This window comes from Hydra vulgaris, chromosome 08, assembly GCF_038396675.1.
Source record: "Hydra vulgaris chromosome 08, alternate assembly HydraT2T_AEP".
In the NCBI taxonomy this organism is placed as follows: Eukaryota; Metazoa; Cnidaria; class Hydrozoa; order Anthoathecata; family Hydridae; genus Hydra; species Hydra vulgaris.
The window spans coordinates 49625001-49650921 of NC_088927.1; the positions used below are offsets into that span (position 1 = coordinate 49625001).

General features: G+C 26.9%; 2 protein-coding genes across 6 annotated transcripts in view; one reads left to right on the top strand and one right to left on the bottom strand.

The window, feature by feature from the left end:
* LOC100198913 (H/ACA ribonucleoprotein complex subunit 2-like protein) overlaps nt 1-252 on the top strand; it is a 685-nt gene extending 433 nt beyond the window's left edge. The window contains exon 1 of the mRNA XM_065803881.1: nt 1-252. This exon is cut by the window's left edge and continues 433 nt beyond it. Coding sequence (XP_065659953.1) covers nt 1-97 — 97 coding nt within the window. The 3' untranslated portion in view covers nt 98-252.
* Nucleotides 253-8248: 7996 nt separating this feature from the next.
* The window catches only part of LOC100206112 (neurexin-3), a 32283-nt gene continuing 14610 nt past the window's right edge, over nt 8249-25921 (bottom strand). For 3 of the 5 annotated variants that reach the window (XM_065803885.1, XM_065803886.1, XM_065803884.1), the window contains 8 exons: nt 25235-25760; nt 17184-17407; nt 16407-16610; nt 15248-15353; nt 10387-10537; nt 9612-9729; nt 9350-9456; nt 8249-8778 (listed from right to left, as the gene is read on the bottom strand). In XM_065803885.1, the coding sequence (XP_065659957.1) occupies nt 8521-8778; nt 9350-9456; nt 9612-9729; nt 10387-10537; nt 15248-15353; nt 16407-16610; nt 17184-17407; nt 25235-25746 (1680 nt within the window). In that variant the 5' untranslated portion in view covers nt 25747-25760 and the 3' untranslated portion in view covers nt 8249-8520. Of the gene's footprint in view, nt 8779-9349; nt 9457-9611; nt 9730-10386; nt 10538-15247; nt 15354-16406; nt 16611-17183; nt 17411-25234; nt 25790-25921 lie in introns of those variants that run through there. The other 2 variants (XM_065803882.1, XM_065803883.1) reach the window with 2 other exon arrangements.

Here is a 25921-nt window from a genome sequence, read left to right on the forward strand (position 1 = left end):
AGCAACTTGTGTTGTTTTGGTTAAAAAAGATGACGCTTATGATAGTTCCTTTACAGAGCTACGTGACAGAATCAAAGAAATGCCTCTTCCTTTGTAAAAGTGATTTTAAAAGGATATTTAATAATACAATTATATTTGCTCTTAACTTTAAAAAACAAAATGGCAAATTTTTACTTAATAACTTTTAATTCATTTTATACAATAATTTATTATAATAGTTTGATTTATTATAATAGGTTTAGACTGTTTTCATATTTTTCTCATTTTGCAACTAAAAAAAATGCTTTTGTGGCAGCATATAAAACAATTTTATTTCTGTGTTAAAGTATAAAGAAGTTGTTTATCATGAAACATGTTTACCATAAAAGACTTTATAATAAACATGATAATACATTAACATTTATATACAACGTTTACTGTTGCTGTTTTATCGTATTTCTGTAATGGCACATATGGCAGGGTAGATATATTGCAAGGCAGCTTTTTTTGGTAATCTTGTTAACCTTTTTTTGGTAATCTTGTTAACCTGGGTAAGTTTGTACTTGTATTAAATTAAAATGCTTTTTAAAAAATTAAATTGGAGCCTCGAAACAAGAACTCCCTAACCTTGAGGTGGGTGGGTGTCAATGTCTGGCATGGATTGCCTCAGATTTTTCTTTAGTGAATCTTGATGATAATAAAAAGGGTTATTTTTTTAAAGAGAAGTTTGCATGAATAGTTTATTAATTTCAAGCTAGCTTCGGCTAAAGTAACTATATGGTTACTTCCAAAAATGTCAAGAAAATTAAAACATCCGTTATTACAGGTTCATTTCATGTTAATAAAAATTAGGTTGGACAATCAAAAAGCCTATAAAACAATCCGCAATAAAACAACTTGGTTGATTTAAAAAAAAATGAAAGTAAATAAACTCTAGACGTCTTTTAACTTAACATAAATACTTTTTAATTTTTCATTTAGTACCGAGACTAAATTAGGCAAAATAAATTGCGTTTAACAGGGATTATTTTTTAACTTTTAGTTTTTCCGGATATTCGAAACGTTTTCCATACATACAAGTTTAGGTGTATATTTTTGTTTTTTAAGTTTTTTCACTCATCGCTCATACAAAAATTATTAAAAGTTTAGAAAAAAAATTTAAACAACTTTCGGATATTCTATCCAAAGAATTTTTTTAAAATTTTTTTTTTTTTTAATTTCATTTAGTTGCCATAAGAAGTCCTTATGGTCTTGTCACAGAACTTCGCGGATGAGCATTTAATAGGAAGTTTACGCCTCCTTCCTAACCGATGTCGTGAAACTTGCCCAGAGGTTGGGGTTTGAACCACGGATCCTTAGTTTCTGAGGCCAGTGCGCTACCCTACGTTACAGGGACATTCACCTGATATGAAAGAATTTATCGTAGCAAAGTTACGTTGGCAGGGACATTCACCTGATATGAAAGAATTTATCGTAGCAAAGGATCATAATATATAAAACATTTTACCTATACTGTTATGCTAACACATTTAAAAAAAAAAAGTAATTATGTTGCTTTATATTCAAAATAAAGCCCTCCAACGATTAAAACAATTTAAAAAAGAAACTACAAGTTAAGCATTTATTCATTAAATCTATTTAAAATTTAAAATTACAAAAAAAGTAAACTGTCCCTAATAATTTGGCAAATCACTGTATATCGGAGTCACATTATAAAATATAACTGAGGGGTTAGGAAGTATAATGGCGATAAGACAAATTGTGTCTTCTTCCTGCTCCGGCCATCTGTATATTGGAAATATTGGTTGTATTTATATTTTTATACGGCACAAAATGGAGAGAGAGAAAAAAAAAACATGTTTGATTGTAAACTGATTTTTTTGTTTCAAACGTATTTGTAAAATCTCCTCTACTCAACTACACATGCAAAACTGTAGTTTGCATCTTTAACATCTTTCACGCTGAGGAACTTGCTGCTTTCTCATGAAGATGGCTGACCTCACTTAGGGGAGAGGAAACAGAAACTTTGGGACTGTGTGGTACAGTGGCAAAGGATAAAAGAGTCTGGTTAAACGATTTAAGGCGCATTTGTCTAAGCAACGTTTTGTTGGATCAAAAATGTAGAAATTACAATTGCGTCAGTTGTCAATTCGCGGGATAAAAAACTTCAAACTCTCAATTAAACTCTTAATCATTTTAAACAAAAAACAGATCGGTCATTATTGATCTTATCTTATCGATCATGCATTATCATTATTGGAAGCTTTACAGAATACACTGCTTTCATAATCCAAGATGAAATACAGAGTTATAACTGAAACATCCAAAAATGTTCTTTACATCAAATTAGAACTGTCTAAAATCGAAAAAATGTATGCCCGAGTACCCTTCAAATGAATGAACAGGTACCTGGGTTCCCGTTAAAAAATAAATATTTTAATGATAGTTGTTCTTTTTATTTATATCTTAATTTTATTTTACTTTTTCTTTTTTTTTTTACTTCAAGTGTCCATGTTATACAAGTCCCAATTACGCTTACGAAAAGATGCACGCCGTCGATTCACCACATGTCCAGCAGTCTAAAAAGCGTATTCTGATAGTACTAAAGTTGATGGTATGCAAATGTACTTGCGCGCTAAAATAGCGAGCTTAGGTAACGTTTGGCGTTATCTCACCAAAAATCTAAGGTGTTTCCGTTGAAAGTCAACGACAAATCCGATAGATAAGACACAAGTTTATCAGTATAATGACTTGCGCAAGCAACAAGTTTACATCCGTTGACGCATTTTTTTGTTGTTGTAAAATTTCGTTCAGACAGCACAGCCCCTATCACCCAACGTAGCTTCTCTAATCGCTCTAACACGTGCAACAAGGAGTTCCATTAAGTAGAGCAGTCAATGATGACTTTCAATGATTTTTTTCGTCACAAAGTTTCAGTGCAGCTTGTTTGTTACGCAGTTCCTGCACTCCTAACGTATTTTGCATAAAGTATGCCGCTAATTGCCTTGCAGCTCAAAGCATATTTACTATTTCAGGAAGTCCAATATCTAACTGTAGCCTGTAAGTAAAACAGCGTTCATCTGGCTATTTATCAAGAATGTCCATTATATATAAGCCGTTATCATGGACTGTAGCAGCAATTTACTTATCAGGAATCCTCCAGTCGTCTGCAAATTCCGCAAATGAATATTGACATTTCCTCTAGTGTTCCGTTTGGAACATTCTTGTGTCTGCAAAACTACGGAATCCAGCTTCCATTTCGTGTTTACCCAATGCACAGATACACAAATATACGCAATTAATTAAATAATATTTTCAGAGACTTCACCGTCTGGTTACACCGTTTCTTTATCAGTACTATTGTCTGTATCAGTACTATAGTCTGGCAGTGCTATTGTCTTTATCAGTACTATAGTCTGGCAGCATCTTTAATTAAACTTATTGGACATGCATCACTTTCAATGAAGTCTGCTATTTTCTTATTTGTCACTAATTCTCTTTCTTTTGGTCATTTTAGGCTACGAGGCTGTAAAAAAGATAATATGTTTGGTGTGTTCAAACTGACGGTGCCATCAACATTAACATGTGTTCCAGTAATATAGTGACGGATAGTGCTTGTATTACCTTCTATCTCAGTCTCAGAGAGCTTGCACTTAATGTTTTTCATATCAATTCGTTCTGCATTTTAGCCATTTGTTTTTTTACAAATTTAAATTATTTTTTAATTGGAATTATTTTTAAGGTAAAGTATAAAGAAGAAATAACAATGGTTTAAAATAATCTTTTTGCTTGCACTTTAAAAAAATTAATTGTTTTTTATAATTAATTGAAAATTAATTATTTTTTAAACTTTTTTTTTTTTGAATAATGTATACCTTTTTAAAAAGAAATGGGAACTATTTTATGCATAATGATATAAATTGCTTAACTGAAATTTGGATTTCTTTGATCGATTTCAAAAAAAGTTATATTTTCAGTCTTCCAGGTTTTGAAAGAGTTTAGTCCCAGAAACAAGTTTATAAATGAGTCGTAGGAGTTCCGATTTACGTAGAGAAAAACATTGTACTTAATTTGTGGTTTATATACCACAATAATTATTGTACTTAACATTGTACGTAAGTGTCTCTGAATAAGAAACTCAGTACGCGTGTTTGTACTCATTGTACTGTACTTAACATTGTACATGAGGGTTTCTGAATAAGAAACTCAGTACATTATATAGTTAGTTTTCGGATGATGTCATGGCATAATTAACGCTCTAGCTTCACCATGTTGTAAGTCGAGCAAAGTAAATAAGCTAAGTGTTTTTTACCAAACTTTCTGGTAATGTGACTCCTATAGAAATTACAGCTAGAAAGTTTATTATTTTGATTAAATTTATCGAGAATTTAGCTCTTTATCTGATTATATAAGCATTTTATTTGTATTCGAACTTAAACTCTATATTAAATATCTAGGGGTCAGTTAAGTATATCTGAAAAAAATAAATAAAACTGAACCAGTGGTAATACTCTGCCGGCACGGAGCGGTATGCTCGTAACGGCTGTTAAAATTTTCTAAACTTTCCTTACCGGTTATTGTATACTACGTAGTATACTAAAAACATCTGGTTCAGTTTTATAAATTTTTTTCAAAGTTGCTTAACTTACCCCTACTAGACTAAAGCAAAAAATGTATACATTTTTTGCTTTAACGGAAAATTTAAAAAATGTATATACTTTTCTAGTATTAGAACTGACAAAAACAGTCAAAAACCTTTTATTCAATTACAACCTTAATTTATGTAACAATAGCAGTAATTAATGCTATGAAACCTACTTACTCAAACAATTATTCTTGTTATTATTCGCCTGCCCAATTTTTTTGAACTTTTCTGATGAATAAATTTCTAAATGTCAAGAAAAACGTAATAAAGTTTAGTGCAGAAAGAGAAAAAAAAAAAAAAAAAGTTGATAACGGAAAGTTTAAAAAAAATATTTATATTTCTACAAATAATAAAAAGGCAAGGTAGTTATGACATTTAAGTCATACCAATAATGTTTTTCTTATGTAAATAAATAATTAAATATGCGTGTGTGCATTTATTAAATGTGTGAGTGCTTTTCTACAGGTTCTTCTATATCATATTGTTTGTTACTTAAGTACTAAATGCAATGTTCAATAATTTTCTTCTCAATCAGAGTTAATAAATGACTTTTTTCATAAGGCTATCAAGTTTTGTATTTAGGGCTATATAGTTTGCTTGTACCTAGGGCTATATATGTGTTTATCTGATAGGAAATTTGTTTTACCAGGAGGCAAATTATTGTATTTCGATTGGTGCAGAGCTTTTTTTTTTTTTTTTTACGTTTTTGTTATAGAATTACCTTTTTACGCGTAGACTTATTAGTTAATTTTGCTCAGAACTATGAAGGTTAAACATTTTTAAATATTTAATCTAGTTGTATAAAATAATATTTTTATATTTAATGACACTTTCTTACTATTAAATTTTTTTCTCTTCTCTTATTTACGTCATTAAGTCTTATAAATTATAGACTCACTCACTGTTAATCTTAATTTTATAGATGATTCATACAAATTTCACTTCATGCATATTCATATATTGTTGATTACTTAACTTGTCCCACACAGTTGCTTAACATGCCTTGTAGGGACAGGTTGAGTAGCTTAAACAATATCCTCTTAAACAAATCAAAATACATACTTTTTTTAAACTAACGGGTGATGCGGAAGTTATCGGACAAATCCTAATTTTATTATTTGAGCATAATAATTAGTTTTTGTGGTTTTATGCGCAGGCATAAACGTTCTATAAAATATAAACTTTATTATTTGAAACACAATTATTTAAAATGAGGTTAAATGCAGCTGAACGACAATCTTTTCGAAAGCGACTAAAAATGTTTTTTGTAAATAAACCTAATATATAAAAAAAAAAAAATCGTATATCATTTTGAAAAGGACGGATTTGCTCGAAGTATAATATATGATAACCTAAAAAGACTTAAAACTGTTCAATCGTTTTCTGATAGAAAGCACCCTGGTCGTCCGACATCCTGGACTAGAGAAAAGAAAGCCGAATTAACGAGACTTGTCAACAATCGAAAAGGGGTCAGTCAGAGAAAAATAGGTATTAAATTCGGTGTAAATCAATAGACAATTGGTCGTCAGTTAAAGACTCCAAAATACACTATAGAACAACAAATAAAGGCAAAGAAAAGAAGCAGGAAACTAGTTAACCAACTCTATAACACAAAATCTCTTCTAGTCATCGATGGCGAAAAATACTTTTGTTTTGCAGGGGACAACATGCCTGGAAATTCTGGATACTACACAAACAATAAAAAGACATGCCCAAAAAGTGTTCGTTTTATAGGAAATTTCCAAAAAAATTAATAATGTGGATAGCCATATCTGACCGTGATATGTCCGAGCCATTGTTTCGCACTTCCAAGGCTGTAGCGATCAATTCATCAATCTATATTAATGAATGTTTAGAAAAACAACTTCTTCCATTTATTCACAAGTATCATGGAGACTTTTACTATTTATTTTGGCCAGATTTAGCAAGTTCTCGTTATTCTAAAGATTCTCTAAATTGGATGGACCAATATTTGATAAATAATCCAATCCCCCAAATGTGCCTCAAGCACGACCAATTGAAAATTTTGGGGGACATTTGGCACAGAAGGTTTACGAGGGAGATTGGCAAGCTTCAACAGAGCAAGTTTTGATTGATCGCATTAAACTAAAACTACAAGAAATTGATTTAAACTTTTTACAGTCGCATATGAAAGGCGTCAGAGCAAAATTGAGATCAATTGCAGATGGTGGTGTCTTTTCATATAAAAAATAATTTATCTTTATTAAAAGATAAATGCTTTATTTAAAAAAAATATAATAGTAGTTTGTTTTTTTATTTATAAATAAGTTATTGACGTTTTTATTTTGTCCGATAACTTCCGCAACACCCGTTAGTTTTAAGCAGATTAAATTATTTTTCCAAAAGTACAAAAATTATGTAAATCCGAGGCACAACTCATGAGATTTGATAAAAATTGTTTATGCTTTTTTAACGGTGTACATCTGACAATACCCATTAATTTCTCTTAAAACTTCTATCGGTAATGCATATGTCCATATAAGCCAGGCTGTATAAAAAGCAAAAATTGGTATGGAAATTCTAACAAGCGTTTGTTACATAAACCCTATGCTTGATTGATTTTTCTTAAAGCGTTTAATAGCCTCCTTATGAATTCATTATTACCACGCAACGTTAATAAATTTTGCAAAAACTTTAGCAAATTATTTTCTATTTTAATGTTGTCAAAGAAAGATGACTCATAATCCAAGTACCTTGCATATAAAATGAATCAAAAGCTTGATTTTTAGTTTAAAAAAAAGTAAAGTAAAATTAAGAATATTTACTAGCAATTTTTTCGCTTTTTTTTTTTTTTAAATAATACTTAATAAGAATAATTAATAAAATAAAAAATAATCAGCACAACACATCCAAGTTAGAATAACGTTAGTATTTAAGCCAAATTAGTATTATTGTTAATTGATAACAAACAGCGTTATTAAGGTACGGTTTAATCTGCGGTGGTCAGATTAAAAACTCGTAATCCATCTAATACAGATTATTCGGACAAAATGGTATTTCTAAAAAAGCGATTAAAATCTTTTTTTTTATAAATAAAGAACGCTACAAAAAATCATAATTTTACTTAGCTTTTGCACTGCGTTCTTCTTTGTAAAATAAATCACGGTAATCATCTTTAATTTATAAATCACAGTAAATTAATTAAATTAAAGAGAAAAGATAATCAATAAATAAACTTATTCAGTAACTAAAAATAAGACTGAGCTTTTAAAACGTAAAAATAAACGATAGGAATATCTCAAAAATAATATAATTTTAATATCTCAAAATAATATCGAACGAAGCCGTTATAAGGACTTATATAGACGTCGCAAAAAAAGCGTTGTCTTAGCGAAAAACCCGCAATAATTTGACGCAACGTTCAAAAGTGCTTAGTAAAAAACAAAAAAAAAAAAAGCCAAACCGTCGTCAAAACTATCCTCACTAAAACAAGTTTTTCAAATTTTCGCGTCACGTTTTACATAAAAATATTTTTTTACAATAAAAATTGGTAATTTTACCTAATGATTGCAATATGCATAGCACTTAAAAAAGTGAATATTTTGTAATTTGTCTCATGAATTTAAAAATTAAAAATAAATAATAAAAGCGAAACAAGCCATATCGGCTTCTGGACAATTTTGTATTTATAAAAATATACATTACAAATATGTATTTCATTAATTTTTTTCTTCTGTATCCTCGTGTTCTCCTATTCCTTTAGTGTAAAACGAACTTATTCGTAGGAAGTAATTTTCATTGGAGAGCATTCAAGTGTTTTCTTCTTTAAACATTGAATGTAACCTTTTATTGTGAAAATGCGGTCCATCTATTCAACTCGAAATATTCGTCTCATATTTAGTTCATGACTAAATAACTATAAATTTTAATAATTATTAGACTAAACGTGGTTGAAGAAGTCCTTGATTCGCTTTATATATAACAATAGTGTCCTGACTCGATTTATAATTGTTAAGCAAATTACTGTTTCTGTCCTTTTTTGATAAAACGATCGTACTATAACGTCTTTTGTAGCCATGTACAAGTATAGCGATAGCAACAATCAATGCTATGGATCCTACTATTATTCCAATAATTATCCATGTTATTATTTGCTTACTTAATTTTTTTGAACTTTTCTGATGAATAAATTTCTAAATGTCAAGAACAACGAAATAAAATTTAGTGCAAAAAAAAATTTAATTTGTCATTTTTCAATTATAATTATTTAGTTGTTATTTTTTATAATGTTGTTTTTATTCAATTACTTCATTTAAAATTTGAAAAACTAAAAAAAAAAAAATTAACTTTTTTTTTGTTAACTAATACTAACATGGCAAATTTAAATTTTTTGTGGGGAGTGACTAGTTAGTTAGTTGGTGTGGTGTGGAGAGTTAAAAAATTTAAAAAAATTTTAACTCTGCAGTAAAACTTTTGAAACACTAAATTTTAAATTTTTACTTTAAATTTACTTATTTATCATTATTTATTTATTTATCATTATTTATTTATCATTATTTATTAACATTATTTATAACTATTTATTTACATTTATTTATTTATCACTATTTATTTACATTATCTATCATTATTTATTTATCATTGTTTATTTACATTATTTGTTTATTATTTATTATAGGAACATCTGAATAGGATTTAGAAACATCTGAATAGATTGACTGAAGGTTTGGGTTTGTCATTAAAATCATACAAAAACGGACTTACAGGAGCATATTGAGCTGTTATATGATCATTGACTTCATAAGGTTTAATTGGAGTAAAATATGGCTGAACTGGAACGTCAACTGAGCCACTTTTACTAACCATGGGACCTTTAATAAATAACATAAAAGATTAAAAACATAATAAATACAAAACAAAACAAGAATTTTACATATATTAAAGTATAAAAACATAATAACCACAAAACAAAACGATTTTTATAAAAAAAAATTAGAACTTTATAAATAAAAAATAACGTTCAAACCTGCACTATCTCTTGAACTTAATACTTTGGACTTTACTACATCGCATCCATTCTTGATGTTTCCGACCATTTGGAAACGACTGCTCTCTGTATTTAAAGTTTTGTAAACAATATCTATCTAAAATAAAAAAATAAAAAATTTTATAAATATACTTTTAAATAAATGTATCTTTAATTAATCTTTATATTTCAAAATTAATAATTTAAATCAAAAATAAAATTGAATTTAAAAAGGTTTTAATAAATTTAATTTGTAACTTTCTAATTGTATTTTTAACTATTTCTAGACTTTTATTTAATCATTTATCATATTTATTACATTTTAATTTTAACTTTACCTAATAAACATAAGACATGTTTGGCACATTTAAAAAACATTTTAATACATTTTAGTACGAGTCTTGAAGACTCTTAAACCGAAATCTAAAACTTACCCTGGTGGGGAAGGGGTCCTTCACCTATAAACTTTTTAGTTTAAATATAGATTTCATTTTTTCTTTTTTCTTCCATTTAATACAAGTATTTATGAAAAACTTATTTTTTCTGAAGTACCCTACTTATAAGTTTATTTTTTACAATAAAACTTTTTTTGTTGGGATAAGATCTAGTGTCTACTTTAATCATGTCTTCAATATAAAAACAAGTTTGTCTGTTTAACTGGTGGGGAGCACCAATGGTTGGTGGGAGATCATGTGCACTGGCACATCCTGCCCATGCCTAAATATGGATATTATTTTCTGGTTATGTTGATCTGTAAAATACTTATATTAGTTACCTCATTAAATAAGACTTCTTGTAAACAGCCCGAGAAATTATTTTTACTTTTTGAATTCGCAATTGTATCAAGAACTGGATGTCCACCAATGAAAAGATCTTGGATATTAAACTTACTGAACAAACCAGGAGTTACTTTTTTAAGTGTATACCTACATTTAAGATACCAGTTAAAATATATTAAAATATTATAAGCTAAAATAAACTAAAATAAAATAAATTAAATACCTAAATTTAACATACTAGTTAAAATATATCAAAATATTATAAACTAAAATAAATTTTTTTAATTAATTACTAAAATCTTAACTAAAAACTTAACTGAAATCTTAACTAAAAATTAAAAACTAAAATCTTATCTAAAAAAAATGACAGTTAGTAAGAAAATAGGTTTTTAACATTAAAAAATTTACTTATTTTATCCACTATATGATTTTCAAATTACATGCTTAGATCTGCATGAAAGATCAATGATGGTGTCATTGATGATCTAAGAACTCAATTGATATGAGTCAGTACTCATATCAATTGATTTCTTAGATTTGGACAAACAGTATTTAGCAAACACAATTTTAGATTCAAAAAGTTTTTTTTATTATGCATTGGTGACAGTGACAGAATACCGCAACACTGTGACATATTGGTAGTAGTTGTAGAACTATACACCACTATTTCTTAATGCAGGAGTGGTAGACTAATGGTTTTGTAAGCAAAATAACTAAGTTTGATTCCCTACCATATCCCTTTGCTTCCCCATTCAGTGGCTGTGTTCATCAAAATTCATGTTGTGCAGTTGAAAGGTTAAAAGCAGGTTCAAACAGCTATAAAAAATCTTACAGCAAAAGTGGCCACACATCCTACATAGAGTATAAAGTATTGGTTGATAATGCTCTGATAAAAGTTTATGATTGCTTAAAACAGTATGAATTTTATCTCTTTGCATTCCATGCTATAATACTATTGAAAGATATCTTTACAAAAATATTAAAAAAAGAAATAACTTAAATATTTCAATATTGATAAATGCCAATATACTGACTTAATCTTTTACTTCAATTATACTTTTTACATCTATTATATATATACTTTTTACTTGTATTATATTTTTCTTCTTTTACTTCTACTCCTATCATATGTTAAATCCATTGCAAAATTTGTGCCTACTAAGGTTAAAAAGACCCAATTTAAGACCAGAAAAAAATCTTGCTAAGAATCAAACTGAGTATGGTACTACAAGAAATGTGGTAGACTTTGAACTCTAGGCCTTTCTTTTACAAAGCAAGCGCTATGTCGTCTACCTACAGCTCTATTATGGGCACCCGCAAAAATTTTTTTAAAGGGGTCAAAATATTTTCAGTAATATATATATACATTTTTTTGCCTTATTTTCTTCTTGCAGTTCAATATGTTAAGGTTAAGAAATATATACAATAAATAAAAATATATATATATTTTTTTAAAGAACAAAGAAGACAGTATAAATTTGTCACAGACGGACAGGGTGCTGTAGTAAATAATGGTGTACTAGTACGCAGTAATGTAATATTGTCTTTTTTTGATAACAGACGACTCCAATTCTTGTTTAAAAAATAAACTTGGTTTTAAATATGCTGTATGTTTTTTGTGCGTACTGCATTTACTATATACATTCATAGTGCCATTAAAAAAATTGTTTCTATAGTATGTACTATAACAGCAATAATTTTTACTGACACAATGAATATTCATAGTAAACATAGTACTCACAAAAAAACTTAATACATCTATTTAAAATCAAACTCATTTTTTAACAAGAATTGAAGTCGTCTGGTATCAATACCAAATGTACCAACAATTTTATCTATAAAGTCTTTTTTATTGCAGTTTATTTTGCCTCTGTGTACGCTTAACATGCACAACCCTGACAGACAGTCATTTAACACCATTGACATTTTTTTTTTACTCAACATAATCGTTTCACCGTGCATGTTGTTGCTGGTAAAGTTAACATTAGTAAGGCATACCTGATACTTGGATAAAATTTTGTAAAAGGTATTAAGTTGATGAATTCTTGGCTACTGTTATGTTCTCGAGCGTTCTAAAATCAAACCAACTCAGAGCCTCAGTTCAAAACTATCTAAGCTGTATAGGTTATTAGTCGTAGAAATATTGTCTTAAAAAATTTTAAGTTTAGTTTGCATAATCTAGATGGATGCAGAAATACTAAGTTAAATTGTACACTGAGGGGTTCACAAAATTGACTCTCCAACGAGCCAATTAGAGAAACTAATTAAGGAATGTAAATCGTTTGTCTGAATAACAATATTATCGGTTCAATATTATCTTCTGCGCAAGTTGTACTTTTTTCAAAAAACATCCCTGAAATAATTACTGGACTTACTTCTTTGAAGTTTTACTAAACTGAGTAGTTTTTGAACTTGCAGTTGGAATTCTGGAAGATCAACTTAATCAGTTTGAAGCGCCTTACTAACTTGTTTAAGCATGGCGAAATAATATGTGCTGGACTTGGATAAACAATAAAGCTGATGTGCATTTGTCATGTAATTCCATTTATATACAATGAAAATTCTTCCAGATCAAAATAAATATCTTTAAATTTACTATAAAAAAACTCAAACACTTTTATACTTGCGGCTCCATCTTGTCTCCCGTAGAAGAGAAATATTTGTGACAGAAGATCCCTGTTTGGGCTTTTAAGAAAACATGCAATAATTGCTTTAATAGTGCCAATAGCATTTTGTACCACCGCAACATCTTTTAGATCAATACCTACAAGATTAAGTTTATGTGAAGCATAGTAAACAAAAACAGCTTTTAGGGAAATCCTTCGAACTTTCGTCTGAATACCATTTTCTTTTCCAGCCAGTGTGGAGCACCCATCATAACCTTGACCGAACAAATTATTAAGGAGAAAGCCAAATGTTTTGCAATTTTGAATGATATAATCAGATATCATAGCAACGTTCATATTTTTCAGCAGTAAATATTTATAAAAAAATAAAAATTCCTCATGAATTATAGACTTTTCTTGAGACGTATTAGCAAACCGCACTCTCAGTAATAATTTTTCAGTTCCTAAAATATCTGCTGTTTCATCAACTATGACTGAGAATCTTCTTGCAGAGCATGTTCAGACAAGTTAAATAAATAATTCTGCGATGTGATGATTAACATGCATTTTCAGCTGCTGTATCAAAAGTTTTTTTTAAAATATGTCTCTTTTCTCAATTTCATACTCATAATGTTGAAGGACAACTCCTTTCACAAAATAAAAAAATAGCATACAGCTATTTTTATACTTTGTGAAAAGGTTAGTAATGAAGGCACCTTTAAACTGGTTGTAGTAATTAGGCACAAAATACCCAGACACCTTTTTATCCAGGTAAATATAATAACCATTGGGAATACTAGGTATTTAAAAATGTCACTTTTTAAATCGTAGGATGGATGAGGCTGGTAAAGATAAGTTAGCAAACAATACAAGAGATCAATAGGAAATTTTGTACTACATTTTACAAAGTGTTCCATGTCATAATTTAACTTAGTATCTCCACTTTAAGCTGCTTCTTGTTCGAGAGATCTTAATAGCGTTATCTTTATGTTAAATAAAACCACTAAAAGAATAAATGTTTTAGTTAGAGAAAAGTTTAAAAAAAGCAAAAAGATTTTAGCAAACGAAAAATTTCTTATATTGTTGATCTTTTTATATTTTATCATCATCTCATTTCATTATTTTATCAACAATTTTTTGCGCATAATTTGTTGTCAAAATTAATTTGATCAAATCTCAATTATTTTAGTTGAGATTGATTCACATTAATATTATTTTAACTTTTTTCACAATATTTTTACTTTGACTGTCTTGAAACAGTTTGAATCCTGGAGCAATTTTTTTTTTCACCTTAATAGTACTGACATATTGCGATTTTTTTCTGAAACCGTACAAACAAGTAGTTAATTTTTTTCTGAAACTGTAATGAAACATCACCAAAAACTATGTTTGTAATGAAACCGTACCGCTTAAGATTCAAAAAATTTATTTTTACCAAAACCGTAGTAACAACTTTTATGATACTCAGCTTGGTAAAGAACACAAAGTTTTTTTTCTGTATTTAGAAAATGCAGGAGGCAGCAAGTGCCTCCTCTTGCCCCCCTTGCAGGTGCCCATGAGCTTTATGCTTCTGCATAATTCATTCACAATTACCCTTTAGTCTCTAGCGCTCTAAAAACACTGCATTAATAAAAAATTAGCTTTAAATAATTGGTTAAAGCAGTTTCAAACAAAAGTTTTTAAAAATATTTTTACTTTTAGAACATTTTAAAGTGAACTGTAAGCAGATAATAATTAATAATTAACAACCATTACTAATAAAAACTAAAAATAATAATAATAAAATAAATTTAAAAACTAAAAATAATAAGAAAACTAAAAAAAATAAAAATTAAAAAAAAAAAAAGAAGATTAAAATTTTACAAACATATTTCGCTAAACACAAAAAGTTCTAGATTGCTTTTGTCAAAATCTGCATAAAGACATTTTGATAAGAATCTTTTTATAACGGTTCCCAAGGAAACAATGTGGGAAAAATAAGCCATTCATAGTAATATGGCTAAGTCAATTGATTAAGATATGATGAATAAATAAATACAACAAGTAAATAAATAACAACATAGAGATAAAATACATAGCTAAAAAGATAAAGATAATAAATATAATAAATCAATAATAATATAGAGATAATAAATAAGAAAATAATAATAAAGAGATAAATGTAATGTTAATATAAGTTAATTAAATTTAATATAAAGAAACATAATGAACATAACGTTTATAACAAAATAAAAAAACAACAAATCCTTACTTTTTATCAACTGTTAATGCAAATTCTCTTCCATTTCTCTTTAAGGACACTAGATGCCATCCACCATCATTAAATAATATATCAGCAATTTCTAGTAAATGGTAACCTAAACCCAAACATGCTTTATCAATATTTATATACTATATATTTAATAGTATGTGTTAGCAATGTCATAGTTAAATAAAATCTGTGTAAAAATTGACTATGAATATAATGAGTTAACTACACTTGTGATTACATATATACAGAGATGTAGTCAAGACAGTAAAGACAAAGACCAAGACTAAGCCCAAGACATTTGGGCCCAAGTCCAAGACTGAATGCTTCAAGACCAAGACCAAGACTTTGAAAATTTTTTACAAGACCGGGATCAAGACTATTAGGAGATTAATAAAAAAAAAAATCTGGTCTTGCATTTTAACTTTTACTTTTTGTCAACAAAATATGGAAGAAAACTTTCAGACAACATATAAGTGTATATATATATATACACATATATATGCATTTTGACTGTTTTTTTTTTCAATAACTTACTAAATACAAGAACTATAAATTTGTAGATTTTACTCATGAATTACTCCTACAAGATGCACATTATATGTGAGAATCAGCCATGTAGCTTTAACCACAACTTATTTATGAAAATCATTTTTAATAAAATCCCAAAATGAGGTGATTTGGCCACTTAACTAAAAATCCTAATTTAAACAACAAAAATTGTAATGCATGTTCAAACAATTAACGAAAGTCGTAAATCACAAAACTAGATTATCAAATAAAATATAAAAAAAAAACTAATAAGAGTTAAACATTTGTGAACTTAATTCAAGTACCACTCATACAAGATGCACATTATATGTGAAAATCAATCAATTTTTTTGTAACAGACATTAAAATGTCATTTAAACATTGGGATATAAAAAGTATATAGAGTGGGACACTTCATCTTTTAAACTTTAGATTATTTTAGAAAAAAACTTATAAATATGCAAAACTGGCCATACTACCCCATCCGATGGTTTATATATATATATATATATATATATATATATATATATATATATATATATATATATATATATATATATATATATATATATATATATATATATAATTTTTTAATATTCTAGAAAAAAATTGTAAAAAATAAATAAATTACCTCCCCCTAAATCAATGCTCATTCTCACAATGCCATGGTATAACTCAATCATTATATGATCACTTTTACTATATGCAACCAATAGTAGTCCATCTGATCTTGTTTTAAATCTCATTATAATTGTGTTTTCAATAGTAGATTTTAAAGGATCTGGTAATTCTACATCAATGTACCCATGACCATCAAGCTGTATTGAATCACGTTCTAATAAAATAAAACATGTATAAATGTTTGTCTTAAAAGTTGAGAAAGGATTTACAGGTAAGTGAATATCAAAATCAAATCAAAATCAAATGTGTCATGTGGGACATTTACAAACTTTAAATAAATTTAGTCATGCGAGACATTTACAAATTAAAAACTGATAATGTGTAAAGACCTATTATGGTATAAATTATAGCATAATAGTAATATTAATAATAAGAATAATAATGATAATAATAATACCAGTAATAATAATAATAATAATAATAATAATAATAATAATAATAATAATAACAATAACAATAATAATAATAATAATAACAATAATAATCTTTCTATTATAATTTTGAATTTTTTATCTTAATTATTGCAAATGTAAACAACCCAAACACAGGTACAATAATGTACCAATAACAGCAATAATTTTAATTTGATAAAATAATGGGAAAGATATGTGATTTCCTTCACACAATTAATACAACACCAAGCTTAACAAAAAAAAAATTATATAAACTAAATCACAAGAATAAGGATGAAGTTTAAAAAAGTGAAATAAAAAAAGATGACACAAACCTTTGCTGCAGTTACTACCAAAATACCCTGTTCCAACACAATCGCATTTGGCTGAAGTAAAATAATTGATGCAATGTCCATTATTTTCACATGTATTTGTTGTGCATGCATCTAGACAGCCATCTTTTACTCCCTCAGATGATAAAGTCTGATTGTCAAATTCTTCCCAAACACCAAAATTATTTTTACCTTTGAATCTAAAATCTTCAACACAACCAACAAATCTGCTTCACATAAATAGTAAAGACAAAAGTCAGCATTTAGTAAATTGGCACAATGGTTAGTCGAATGTTAGTAGTTATATAATACTATATAGTTACTTAACTGCTATATGATATAATTATAACATAATATCCTTTATAGGTAAAAAATATCTTAAATAAACATAGAAAGAATAAAATAGATTACTTTAAAACTTTTGTAATATGGCATTTTATCCTTTTTATGTTTATAAATAAATTTTGTGTATTAATAATGTTTAAGGCCAAACAAAATATAAGTATCAAAATAATAAATAAATACAGCTATAGTACTAAAAAACAAATACAGTTATTATGCTTGTAGCCCATTTAAGCAAAATTGTTTTAAAATACTCAGATATTTATGGTGTTATTTATTATATTAATATTAATAAACTGACTAATGCACCAACAACTATTTTTTGTATAACACCACTTTTAACTATTTCGATACAAATGCATTAAAGAAAAGTGTAAGAGAATGCAATTTTTCCAGTAATTTTTAATTAAAAACAGTTTTTTTTCTTTGATTATTTTTGAAACTAATAACAAAAAATAATAATAATAACTTTAAATGACAACGCTTTCATTAATCTATTTTGTTTATATTTTGTTAATTTTAGTATGAGATGATAAAGATCCATTTTTTAAGGTTACCACCATTTTAATAAAATTTGAAATGGTTTAATAAATATGATGGCTTAATAAATATAATAAGACATAACATGATTGTACATGAATGGAATTATTAGTTGACCAGTCTGATAGTGTCAAACAAGTTTTAAAGAAGCTGATAACATATCCAAAAAATTTGAAACAGTCTCAAAGTTATTTGAACATTAAAAAAACATCTAAAAGTAGGATAGTTTTACTTTATCAACTTTTGCTAAAATCATATAAATTTTACAATTTTGTTTCATATTTAAATTTAACAATCTGCATTAACATGGTCTTCAATAAATCTCTTTGCACATTTACATTATGAATACCAATTTGACCCATCGATACTTTTATAATTGTCTTTTCTAGCTAAAGCATCATGCAATATTTGGTATCCTTAAAATACTTTTTGAAATCTTTAATGAAGACTCAGAGCCAATTTTAAAAGCTCTGCATACTACATTTAAACTGCAACTCTAATGTCAACTTAAGAATTTAACTCACACTTATTTTGGTACATGGAAAGTCTTTAAAAAGTTTTTAATTTGTCTTATATTAGTCATATATTATATCTTTATTCTTCCTATTGTTAAACTTTTTTCAATTTTACTTTATGGAATTATACTAGTAAATAATTGGTTCCTATTAACAAAAGCATTGCTTTCCAACCCACACATAACAGTTGCTATAATCTGTTTAACTTTATTTCTTCATTGGAAGTTATCAAAGTTTTCACAACACGTAAATTTGCAAATATTGCAAATTTACGTGTTGTGAAAAAGTCATTCCTTAAACCATGGTAAGTCATTCCTTAAACCATGGTGAAATCATCACCTGATTTTATTTTAACTTTATTTCTTCATTGGAAGTTATCAAAGTTTTCACAACACGTAAATTTGCAAATATTGCAAATTTACGTGTTGTGAAAAAGTCATTCCTTAAACCATGGTAAGTCATTCCTTAAACCATGGTGAAATCAAAGTTTTCACAACACGTAAATTTGCAAATATTGCAAATTTACGTGTTGTGAAAAAGTCATTCCTTAAACCATGGTAAGTCATTCCTTAAACCATGGTGAAATCATCACCTGATTTTATTTTAAATTATGTTATTCTAAAAATATTTTTTTTGAAAAAAATTTTTATTAGATTCTACTCTACTTTTAACCATAATATATACTTATAGGATGGTAATTCATTATATATTTGTATATAACATGGTTATTTATTATTTATTTACTAGGCTAAATTATACTCAATATATGTTGTCAATCCAGAATAATACTAAAAATCCTATTAAATTGTAATTTTAACTAAAAAAAAAAGTTAAAAAAATATAAATAATAAAAATAACTAAGCCATATAAAAAGAGCAAATTTAATTTTAGCAAATTTAAAATACATATAAATGTAAACTTACTGATAAAGTATTTTGTGAAAAGGGTAGGGTGGGGGTAATATGGATTGTTGGGGTAGAATGGATATATTCAATAAATATGCATGGAGTAAGTTATCTATACATAATGCTAAAACCTGAAAATTATGAACAGTTTATACACATAATTACCTTCTTCTTTTGCATTAACAATGTTTATATTTAATTTACATGAATAATTACAATGTAAAACATTTTATTTTGAAAAAAATATATAAAAAAACATTATGTTTCAAAACTTTTATCTGCAGACTTCAGTAATATTACTTATCCAAGAATAATGATGTAAATTTATTAGTTGGACCATGATGTAAGAACATGTAAAACTTATTTTATAATATATATAAAATATATAAAATCCTATTAACATTATAGAGCTTTGTTACAAAATCATAAGCTACATGACATTTATTTATATACTTATGCTCGCTTTTGCTTCTAAATATAGTACTACACATTTTTCAGTTACATATAATAGTTTTATATAATGCTGCTGAACTATTTACAATAAGATCACAGTTTAAATTTGTTTTCCCTGAATGGCTAGGGTAAAACTTTAAATCCCATCTAAATACTTTATATTTTATTTTTGTAATCATAATTTTATTTATTTTATTATCATACTTTACTTAAGTCTTCTGGCCAAAAAGGGCAGAATTTTAACAGCTCAAGATGCTGTCCCAAGGTTGCAAGAAAAAGAGAAGAATAAAACTAAAAATAAGACTGTATCAGTAAGAAAAAGAAAACTGCTAGTCATAACCAATACAGTTTGACCTTTTAAATTCATGAAAAGCAATAAGTGTGATAAATGTATCAAATATAATATGAATATCCGTATTAATCCACCAGTGGGGTAATATGGATGATATATGAAAGGTGTTGTTAAAAAAGGATTAGTAAGTCAGTTATTGAAAATGTATTTATGTTCTACTCATTGTGAGGTTATTGTATACACTCTGAATGTGAAGAAAAATAACAAAAGTTTTTATGGTGGTTATTAACTAAAATATATATATATATATTAAAAAATATCTAAAATCCTATCCATATTACCCCACCCCACCCTATATTTTATGAAATTTATTTTAAGTTCTTGATAAAATTTTGATAAAAAATATCTTTTACAAAAATGAAAAAGATATGGTTTTCCTAAATTATCGGAAAAAAACAAGTCATTTAAAATCATTTAAAAAATGTCGTGAAAAAAAGTATTTTTTTCCTCTGAAAAATGCCGGCATTTAATTTAAGTTTATTTAAAAAAAAATAATAATAATATTTATATTATTACAGATTTTCGCAGAAAAAAAATTAAATTTGAAATTTTTTTTTCTTTTTTATGCAATTAAATTCATTTTAAAAAAGTAACATTGCTGACGTCAACTCCCTTGTCAAAAATTGTCTACTATTTTCTCTCTCCCCCCCCCCACCCCCCTATTTTGTTGACATAATGGACAGTTCCTTTTGCTAAAAATTACAGTGATTGGCGCCTGGTAACAAAAATACTAAAAATTTACTTATTTCGATTTCACATCAGTAATATTAATATTGATTTCGGTTTTGCATCAGTATTGTTATTACTGATTTCGATTACAAACTTAAATTAAAAACCACTTTTTTATAAAATTTTTTCATTTTTTTTTTCGAAATGCAATAACCCAAAACATTTCATTGTTAATCACTATTAAGACAAAGACAAAAATATATCTTTAAAGACCAGAAGGGACAGAAATGCCACGTTTCACTATTTTAAATGTTAGGTCTTTTAGCCATTGTTAAGCACAAATCGTATTATGTTTGAATATAAATTTGTTCCTCAAATTTATATTCAAACATAATACGATTATTATGTTTGAATATAAATTTAATTTGAAAATAAAAATAAAATTTTATAAAAATAAATAATTTCTAAAGTCAAGTTCAACAACAGATCGCGATCTGTTGTTGAACTTGACTTAAGAAATTTTTTTTCAGAAATGTTGTTTAGCTCTGCAAAAAATAAAGGTTTATCGCTAGGTTTATCTTATATATTTTCGTAGATAGATGTTGTATGTTTTTATGGGTAAATTTTACTTTGAAGTAAAAGAACATTATTAAACTTTTATTATCAGGCTGAGTAATTCATAATAAAATCCAATTATACCAAATTTATTAGATTTAAATTGCATAATATAGGTTTTTAAATAACATTTAAAACGAAGCACTTAAAACGCTTTTTATGGAGTGTTTTTGGTTTTCTTAATCTAAATATATAAACAATATTATGGCTTCGTTTTATGGCAGTCTTAAAGGTAGTACATGCCCATAAAAAATAAAATTCAGAATAAGACAATATACAACAATTTTCTAATTTGTTTTTATTTAAAATATAATATTTTGAAATAACTTAATTTAAAAAATAGTTAATCAAGCCTTTTCGCCTCGAATATTACTGAAAAAATGGTGATTTAAAATTAAAAAGCCCAATCACTAAACATCATCGGCGGTATTGTGAAGCAGTTCCACTATCTAAAGTGTTTTTAATCTTTTTAGTTGATTTCTATCTAGTTAATTAATTTCTTCAGTAACTCAATGATTTAATGAATTCATTTGTTCATCATACTAAGAAGAATTGTTTCAAATATGTTAAACTTTTCAAACAATGCGAAGCGTAAAATAGTTATTAAAAGAATTAACTTTTTTATTTATAAAATAATTAAGCTCAAATAAAACTAAAACTTGCGTTGCTTTTATTAGAATCTTGGACTTATCGGGGCTGGGGTTAATATTTTGTTTATAAAATATCTAAAAAATTAAAAATTTAATTTTTTAGATATTTTATAAACAAAATATCTAAAAAACTAAAACAGTTCAAGACTTCAAATTTTCACTAATACTTCATTGTATAGTAATGCAGGAATTGAACTAAAACCAAGTCATAATGCAAAAAAGTTCAGAAGATATCGATATTTATAACTCATTAATGGTATTTTCCATGGAAATGCCTTTAAAAAGTGCCATAAAATGACAATTTTTCAGTATAAAATATCTGTTTTAGTTCAACTCCTGCCATTATAAATAAAGAAAATACTGTGAAAATTTCAACAAAAAAGCTTATGTTGGTTTTAAGATATCATGTTTTTAAGTTTACAAAATCGCTAAATATTGAAAAACTGAGAAAAACACAAAAATAAAATTAAACCGACAAAAACACTATGAATTCATTAATATAAGCCTGCAAAATAAACATGAGTCTCTCCATACTATTTCATTTTATATTGAAATCTATTTCTAGTGGCTTTTTATTTTCTTCAAACATATACGCCTTATGTTGATGATGCTGATCTTTGGTTGGTTTCTATGTTTTTTATGCACTCTTTATAACTTTCAACAAATACGTTAAGCATAAACCGTGAAACTGGCAAAGTTTTTATATTATTGATGTTAAACCAAAGTTCTCATCATTAATCATAATAATGCAAAACAAATACTTATTTCAATAATTTTTCTTAATACAAAAATGTCCTTCAGATGTTCAGTGAGCCGTGTCCTCTCTTCTAACATTAACCATCAACAGAAACTGTACAGGTCATTGTTTCTTCATTTTTCTGTCTCTTTATTTTTGCTGTTTCTACGGCTGTTTTACTCATATATGCTTTACAAACACTAGTATATATACCATGCAAAGCAATAATAATATTGTTGTAAGCTTTTAAAAAATAGAAGGTAGAAAAAAAAAAAAAAATGAAATAAAAGATTTTATAGCTCTATAAACTCTATAATTCACAGTCTGAGCAAGTAGTTACCTTTTTTATGAAAAAAAATCTTAATAAACTAAAAATATTCGTAATATTATAATTATATTTGTCTTCCAGAATTATTTGGTCGAGGTTTTTTTTCCCTGGTCAGAGTTCCTTGTTGACAGTAAAGCACTAGATGCTAACGTGTGTTAAATCTTATTTTTTTATGTGTCAGTATTGATTATAAGCAAGTAATCTATTTTCAATTCCAGAATGAGTTCTTATTATATTATTTAAATATAATTTTCTAAATTAAAACTTTATTGTCTTTACAAAAGTGCTTTAATCACGTTTTTCAAAGCTTGTACTGAACTAAATTGTGATTTGAAAGTATGACTAATAAATTTAACTTAACATACAGCTGAAGGGCTTATCATTGTCAAAAGCAGGTAATTTATTTAACCATAAAACCAAGTAAGAGTTAGTGAAAAGATGATTGCTAATAAAAATTTGAGACATTAAAAAAGGTGCTTTAATCAGTTTTCTGATAAAAATATTCAAAAAATAACTTTAAAAACGTATTTCTTATTAAATTTTATGTCAAATATGGTAATAATAGTTTTTTTGATTTTATTTTTTTAATTTCTGTAAAATAAAAGGTATGTACTATTTTAAGTGTATAAAATTGAAATTTTCTTCAGTAGGTATCGCCTACAGCTTTTGGTATTTTGAAATCTACACAACAAAACTATTTAACACCTATTAAACTCCCTTATTTTTATGTCATTTAACAATGTAAAGTTTGGTAAAAGTATAAATAGGAGTGAGTGAGTAAATATAATAAAACAAAAAAAAATAATTATTTTCTTATTATTTATTGGAAATAAGTTTAACGTTGTATGCCTACTTTATGAGTTAAGGTGAGTTTCCACTCTTCTATTTTTCTACGGGAACGAGATAGGGAAGGGAAAAATAATTACGCGAGCATGCGTAGTTTTCCTTCGGACAACTTAAAACTTATATTATGCATGCCATTTTTTTTTCTTGTTCCCGTGAATAACGAAGGAGTGGAAACCCTCGTTAACGGTTAAAATTTTCAGACTTATCTTTGAAACGCTTATTTATTATTTTACTTATAAAATAGTCAGTATTTTATTTGGAGTTCGGACTTTTAGAAAATATTAGACGAGCAAACATTTGGATTTAAGTTTAGTAATTTAAACATCTGCTTTAAATAGATAGGTAAATAGAATATTGGAAACCAATAGGATTGTGGGATTAATTTTTTTAAACTCGATTTGTTTTTATCGCGAAAATGCTTCGTAAATCAGTTTTCGAGATTGGACGTAATCTACTTATCGCAACTTCTTGAAAACATGAAAAACCACAATCAAAATTCTATTGAATGGTTTCTAATTTTAAAAACCCAACTATTCAATTCGTTTCTGGTTTTTTAATATATACTAATCAATAATTAATCTATTTTGTTTCATTTGATATAAAAATATCTTCTTCTTTTTTTTTTTAAAGTTTATATGAATCTAATGGTATCAAAATGAGAAGAATAAATTATATTATTATTAATAAAAATTAAAGAACTTTTATTACAACAAGCACAGACAAGACGTTCTAAAAAGATTAAATCTGATTGGCATGTACGTTAAGCACGCCGCGCGTGCCCTACTTTGTTATATTGCAATGTTTTATTTTCCGAGGTACAACTACTTATAGAATAGCATGCAATTTTAAATTAATTAATAATTATAAAACAAACTAACTATACCAATAATGATAAATTTAAAAATTAGGAAAAAAAAAGGAAATCCAAAAAATAGAAATAAATATAACAGAAGAAAATAAATTAAAATAATAAAACAATAGATATAAAAATCAAATAAAATTTTCAAAGAAAATAAAAAAAATTTAAACCTTAAATATGGCATTTAACAATTTAAATTAAAATAATAGTAATAGTTATGAAATTTTAAAGAATAAAAACTTACCTAGGCATAGCTAAAACAGCCCCATCAACAATATTGGTTGCTAGCTGATCTGAAACTCCTCCAAGATAAATATCAGAGTTCAAATCCAATTCGTCGTATTCGCCATCATTTTGCAAATATTTCTCAATTAACTTATTTAATACAATGATAGTTTCGCGCTCATTTCTGGTTATATTGACTTCATGCCACGTTAGGTCATTTAAATTTTTACCTATCGTAACACTTTTTTTAGACTTATAATCTTCTGAACCATGTTGTACTGTAAACTCTAACTCTCCTTTGGTAAGCTGCAGTTTTATAAAGTTCTGTGACGTGGAAACTTTTGATTTACTATTGTCACTATAAAGTAGCAACCCATAAGGACTGCTTGTTTTGAATCTAAATGTTAAGTCCCCGTACTGATGAGCAGGCCATTGTTTATATTTTATGTATGAAGTCTTTAAATCAATAAATGTATAACTTTTTACTGAAAATAATAATGATGCCACAAATAACATTGTTAGTGAGTACATTTTATATTAATTTGCTAAATATAAAAAAACATATGATTATAAACTGATATATGTAAAATAGTGTAAAAAAATATCAAAAATTTCCAACAGATTTTACAAAATTTTTTTTTTTTTTTAAAAGCGTAAGTGGGTTAGAGTTTCGACAGTTACACCTCAAATCTTTATTACTCCAGAT